Source organism: Echinops telfairi, unplaced genomic scaffold (assembly GCF_000313985.2).
Source record: "Echinops telfairi isolate 266 unplaced genomic scaffold, ASM31398v2 ScPeMD7_3533;HRSCAF=4204_1, whole genome shotgun sequence".
NCBI classification, from domain to species: domain Eukaryota; kingdom Metazoa; phylum Chordata; class Mammalia; order Afrosoricida; family Tenrecidae; genus Echinops; species Echinops telfairi.
The window spans coordinates 23,971,644-23,978,160 of record NW_022107432.1 but is presented as its reverse complement, the minus strand read 5'-3'; the positions used below and the strand labels follow the sequence as shown (position 1 = coordinate 23,978,160).

Sequence of the window (6,517 nt, the reverse complement as noted above, 5' to 3'; positions counted from 1 at the left end):
AAAGCCCGTCATTTGAAGGAGGAGTAGCGGGGAACTGGGCCTGAGCATCTTGGACTCCGGCCTCTCAGGATGGGCAACGTGATGGAGGGGAAGACGGTGGAGGAGCTGAGCAGCACCGAGTGCCACCAGTGGTACAAGAAGTTCATGACCGAGTGCCCCTCGGGCCAGCTCACCCTCTATGAGTTCCGCCAGCTCTTTGGCCTCACGAACCTGAGCCCGTGGTCCAGCCAGTATGTGGAGCAGATGTTTGAGACCTTTGACTTTAACAAGGTGAGTCAAGCCCGGGGGTGGGGGTGGGGGCACAGGTAGGGAACGGAGGCACCTCCTGGATGCAAGACTTCCTGCCCTCCGTGACTGCCTTTGCTTATTTGGGGCGTCACCGTTCACCCCTAGGGACTCAATTTTAACCTGCTTGTTGGAGGAGTTAAGGCTTGGGGATCTGCTCTTATGAATGCATCACAGTCCAGGGAACCCTGAGGAGCCCTGGTGGCACAGTGGGTTACGTGTTGGACTGCTAACCACAGGGGCAGCAGTTTGAAACCAGCAGCCGATCTGAGGGAGAAAGATGAGGCTTTCTACTCCCACCAAGAGTCTACTCCTCACAGACTTGTCCTACGGGCTCTTGGTGAGCGTCTCTCTCACGAGGTCGATCTGTGTTCACTTGGGCTCAGCAGCACCTCCCATCACCACCACCGGTGTTGGCTGAGCACCCACTGTGGACCAGGCCCCGAGGAGACAAATGAACCCAACCTCGCCCCTGCCCCCACCTTCTAGGGAGAAAACAGAAACCAGTCAAACTCACTGCCGTCCAGTAGCTCAGAGTCCCCGGATAGAGGGCTTCTGAGATGGCTCATCTTCACCGAGCGGGCGGCCACGTCGTTCTCCTGTGAGCAGCCTGTCTGTCCGTCCGTTTGGGCTGCCCACAGTGGGGGCAGCACCCCGGTGCCTACCCCACCGCCCCACGTCGGCTCCTTTTCCAGGGGAAAGCGTTGCTTTTCCCTCGGCTCTGACTGGTTTGTTAGAGTAGAACTGTGCCCCATCAGGCTTTCAATGGCAGGTGTTTCAGTCGGCAGGTCTGTCTGTCGCGTTACCTTTGCATGGATTTGGAGGCCCGACCTTTCAGTGAGCAGGTGACCGAGTTAATGGCTCACACTGTCCAGGGATTCCCCGGGAAGGCAGGAAGAAACAAAGCCAACCAAACACTGCCGTCGAGTGGACGCCGACTCACAGTGACCGCCCTGGGCAGGAAGAACGAGAGACGGCCACTCTTCACAGGAGTAGAAACCCCCTGTCTTTCTCCCAGGGAGGCCACTCCAGCTCCAGGATGCTCAGTGACTCACCTTCGTCTTTCCCCCACTCGGTCTAAAGGTGTGCACGGTGATCCAACCGCGTGTCTCCCCCAGGGACGGCTGCACTCCGTAGGCGAGGACTTTGGATAAGCAGGAGGTGACGCTGCCTGGGCAATGAGGAACTGGGGCCCCGGGCCCCTGGCTTTTATCAGCTCGGTGACTTTGCTCCCCCTCGGCCTCAGCTCACTCGCTCCGTCGACATCGGATGCTGGAGGCATCCGGTCAGACGTCTGGGTTCTGTCTTTGCTTCATGGGTCAGTGAAGACCCCGGTGTCTCGTCAAAGCAGCCAGCACACCGCCACGGAGTGGATTCCGACTCAGAGTCACTAGGGGACAGCGGAACTGCCCCGTCAGTGCTCCCAAGGCTGTCCACTCCACGGGAGCCGCCGGACACAGCTTTTTCCCCCGGAAGCTGCTGATGGGTTCAAACTTCCGCTCTTGCGGTCAGCTGCCCATCCTGCTGGGCCCCTGGGGCTCCGTGGGCCCCCCAGGCTTTTCTTTTTCTTCTGCGGTGGCCGTCGATTGATTGATGATTTAATTTATTATCAATAGACACAGCAAAACAGACCCCGGGGATGTCCATATGCACATTCAGGGAGTGCTGATTGGCCACAGCAAACGCTCCCTCTGTTCAGAGAAATCCAGCAGAGAGGGCGTAGTGGTGGAAAAGGGAGGACGAAGCACTGACCTGTGTCCACCGCAGCTGGGCAGCCCCCCTCACTGGCTAGGCATTGGCCCAACACACCATCAGGCCGTGAGGGAAAGCTGGGCTCTGGGCCTGTTTATTAGTGGTAGTAAATGAGCGGAGTCCCGCTGGCATAATGGCTCCGCGTGGGGCTTTTCATTGCAAGATCAGCAGTTCGAAACCACCAGCCGCTTCTTGGGAGAAAGATGAGGCTTTCTACTCCCATAAAGAGTTATAGTCTCAGAAACCCACGGGGCTGCCCTGTAGGGTGCCTATGAGTGGATGGCAGTGTGTCTGTGCAGGTGAGATGCTGCTGTGTTTTCCGGGAAGATTATGCAGCAGTGGAGTTTCCCGTGCTACAACCTCTGCAGTTTCTCCAGCGACACTGGCGCTGTTCCTCACAGTGTGTGAGCGCTCTTCTTCTGGTTGTTTCCATCCATCTAGTGTCCCTTACGGCAGGGGCAGCAAGGACCCCTCTTCTGCCAGGGGTCATCTGGGTATTTATAACATCATTCTCGGGCCCTCCTGCCCAGACGTTTCATTAACTCGCCGCTAACGTGATGGCTGGAACGGCTTCTCTTCGGTGAGGGGTTCGCTGGTCTTGATGATCCCAAGGGCCCTGGTGGCATGGTGGGTTACTAGCCACGAGTTGGGCTGCTAACCACAAGGTCAGCAGTTTGAAACGACCAGCCGTGCCAAGGGAGAAAGACGAGGCTTTCTCCTCCTGTAAAGAGCGACCGTCGTGGAAACCCAGGGTCACTGCGAGTCAGAATCGACTGCACAGCCGCGGCCACACCTGCCTCACACGCTCGTCTTTGTTTTAAAGCCACGGCTGACCCTGGGGTCGCCTATAGATGATTTTTTGAGAGGAGCCTGGCTCTCACCGGGGAGAACCTTTCTTTGGGGAGCCCGTCTGTTATGTAAGCTCGGGGCTGGTTCCAGGTCAGGAGGGTTTTGTTTGTGCAGTGATTTATTGTTTATTTTCACAGTTTTATTGACATTTAGTTCAGTGTTTGAACGATACTTAGGAGCTGTGCAAGCATGGCCAGACTCCATTGTAGGACATTCTCTTCCTTCTTGTACCCATGACTACTGACTCTCTGCTATCCCCCACCCACCACTCTCAGAACCCTGAAGAACCATTCACCTAGCTACTGTCTGATCAGGATTGAGAGTATCTCAGGACATGGGTTCAGGAATCCTCCAGTTACAGCCTGTCCAGTATGTGCGAGGGCCGTTTAAGACTCACGAACGCACTAAGGGCTAGTGAGGACACAGGGGCCAAAGCAGCTTATGGACTGCGAGCTCCAGCCTCAAGGGCAGCAGCCTCCTGGCGCTGGGAGGCCTTCCTGAAGGAGACCAGGAGGGTGGAGTCACCATGCTGGACGGAGCCCAGAAACGCGGACCCTCCTCCCTAGGAGGGGAAGAAGTAAATGGTTGAAACACCACCTTCCCTCCAAACACACGGAAGCTTCAAGACTGCTCCGTTGCCAAGGAAATCCGTTCTCTGGGTCAAGACGCATCTCTAGGAGCTCCAGGGAGGGCAGCCCCTAAACCCGCATCTGCTACCGCGAGTTTGAGGTTTCGTTAGTCGGCTGGTCTGTCTTCTGAGTGATTCCCATGCATCTCTTCATGTCTGGGTCTCGGCTAAGTACCGTCTGCATGGTCCTTTCTTTCGGTTGAAAGTGAATCAGCCTTCTGTTTTGACTCCATCTGGTCTCCAGGTAGCCTCCCCTCCGGCTGAACCCCATCCACCAGCACCTTAGGGCCTTTGTGTTGCCTGAGATCCAGTACAGTGGTGGGATTCAGCCAGTTCACACCAGTTGGGTAGAGCCTATATCTTGATTTTCCGTTGACTTTAGCAAACTGGTTGTTAAAATGGCGCTCGTAATCACGGTTCTCACTAAAGTGGAAATCACAACTTTTCATTTCTTATTCTTTGTTCACGTTCATCTGGGCAACAGCGTATTCTAAGTGCCCGTAGTCATGTTCATTCCATCCGTGGGACAGATGGAACTATGCTTGTAATATTTATCTGTTCCATGCCTAAAACTCAGTATGCTTTTGAGGAAGCATTGCATTTGGGCCCTCTTGCCAGGGTTGCTTCAGTAAGCGAACATGTAATATAAAAATGCCAAGCCACCAGAGGGTCGCACACTGTCTTTGGTTTCAGCTTTGTGTTACCCCGCCTCCATTCCCACGAGAGAGTGAGTGAATTATGCAATCCTTGAAAGTCTTCAAAGTGCTAAACATTTTGTCAGCAGAAATGGAAAGGAGTTTTTCAAAGACGAACATAAATATTTTCAGAGAAGTCACCTGTTTCTAATGCACAGTGACTATCATCGAATGGGCCCCCTCTAACGGGATGGGATCCTACTCTCACAGTACAAAGACGGTTCAGGACAAATCACAGAGCCAACGGTGCTCAGATAAAAGCGAAGGGTATTGCAAGTGAGCACGCCAATCAAGAAGTAATATGGAAATAGCTTAAATAACACTTTCAGTATTTTTTATCAGATGGTATTTAATATTTCTCCATTAATATGGAAACTCTTTCTTATAATCTAGTTTTGTGTGCCTCTTGTATAGTTCTTATTTACGTATTAACTGTGTGAAATAATAAACTCCCTTTCGGTATACCTTTTTATACTTAAACTCTTTATACTAAACGCCGGGTGCTTTAACCACTGCGCCACCAGTATCTTCTGCCTGTACGCCCTCCCCAGAGTCCCCTCAGGCATTTCCTTGCTTACCCAAGCAGGGCTGTGTCCGGGCCCATTTTGCAACAGCCTCAGGAGGTGGGCTGGGCAAGGAGACATGGGCTAGAGTGCATGAAAGCCCTTGAACTTGGGATAGCACCATGCAGATGCCCACTGTGGGTTTTGGTCACAATATCAAGGTCTTGCTTTGAGTTCTCAAAGCCCCTGCTGCCCAACATCTGCTTCAGGTCGCCCCCTCCCCCTCACCATGGAGTCCATTCTGACTCAAAGTGACCCCAGCTAGGGTTTTCTGAGGCTGTATATCTTTACTGGAGCAGGCAGCCTCATCTCTTCCCTGCAGAGTGACTGGTGGGTTTGAACTGCTAACCTGGCATTTAGATGCAGCCCAAAGCAGCCCACACAGCCCACACTACTTTCCGTGATAAGGAGCTCCTTGTATCACAAACTGGCCATTTCACCTCGGGGCACTGCCTGTTAACGAGCATCTCAGACCCACAAATAGAGTCTTCCAGACTCCAAGGCCATGTCTGCCTTCTCTCCTCACTGGCTCAGCCTCTGCAGGTCAAGGCTCCTCTCTCCCAGCCTCACGCGGGCCCCTGGGCAGAGCTGCAGGGCTGGGGAAGAATAGTGGCCCAGGGAAAAGTTAGGGGGCCCTGTCCCCCCCAGAAAGGAAGCCTTGGTGGTGTTGTGGATTACCCATTGGGCTGCTAACCCCAGGCCAGCAGTTCAAAACCACCAGCTGCAATGCAGGAGAGAGGCGAAGCTTTCTACTCCCGCATAGGGATGCTGTGCGTCAGACTCAAGGGCAGTGAATTTCGTTCTGGGTTTTTGCCCCACAGCAAGGAGCCCTGGTGAGCAGTGGTTGAAGGGCTTAGCCACTAACGGATGGTGAGCAGTTCAAACTCTGCTCGGCCGCTGAACAAAGCTGTGGCTATCTGCCCCCATCGGATTATCACCGAGGAAACGCCAGGGTGGCAGTTCGACAATGTCTTCTATGGGTTGAAAACGACCGGCGGCTTTGGCCTTGCTGTAAGATTACACTGTGCCCCCTCCCCGCTAGTCAACCCCCCAGGACTCAGCTGGCCACCGCCTCCCCACAGAGCCCACGGTTGTGATTCTACTCTGTCTTGTGCGGAAGTGGCTGCAGAGCATGGGTACACGAGACCCCTTGATAACAGTGATATGAGGGGGCTTCCATACGCTGTGGGGGAAATGGAATGAAAAGGTAATGGCATTTCTCTGAGAGCTGTGTGGAGCCCCTTAGTAGTAGCGGCAATTCCAGTTATTTGAGAGCCTGGTTAGTTGGCTTGTACCGAGCACATCCCATGTTCCGGGCATGTGCTGGCACCCGAGACACTCATATGGAGCCACTGATCCCTCAGCTCTGACGAGGTGGGTGGGATGCCGATGTCCCCCACAGGACAGTGGGGGGATTCCAATAATTTTACCACTGATACTCTGCCCTAATGACCATTTTAAGTATAAAAAAAGATATACAGAAAGGGAGTTTATTGTTTCGTACAGTTAATACTTAAATAAGAATAACCAAAAGGTCCACAAACTAGATAGTATTATAAGAGTTTTAAAATATTTCTATTTTTAATGTTAATAAATCATTTCATTGGGGGCTCTTACAGCTCTTAGCACAATGCATACATCAACTGTATCAAGCACATTTGTAATAGGTTGCCATCATCATTTCCAAACATTTTCTGTCTACTGGAGCCCTTGGTCCTCCCTCCTCCACCCTCTCACCCTCGTGA

The 6,517-nt window shown here is 53.1% G+C and overlaps 1 protein-coding gene across 2 annotated transcripts in view; it reads left to right on the top strand.

The window, feature by feature from the left end:
* The first annotated feature begins 6 nt into the window (after positions 1-6).
* The window catches only part of LOC101648593 (guanylyl cyclase-activating protein 1), a 9,784-nt gene continuing 3,273 nt past the window's right edge, over positions 7-6,517 (top strand). For both annotated transcript variants that reach the window (XM_004710855.2, XM_045294838.1), the window contains exon 1: positions 7-270. In XM_004710855.2, the coding sequence (XP_004710912.2) occupies positions 70-270 (201 nt within the window). In that variant the 5' untranslated portion in view covers positions 7-69. The remainder of the gene's footprint in view (positions 271-6,517) is intronic.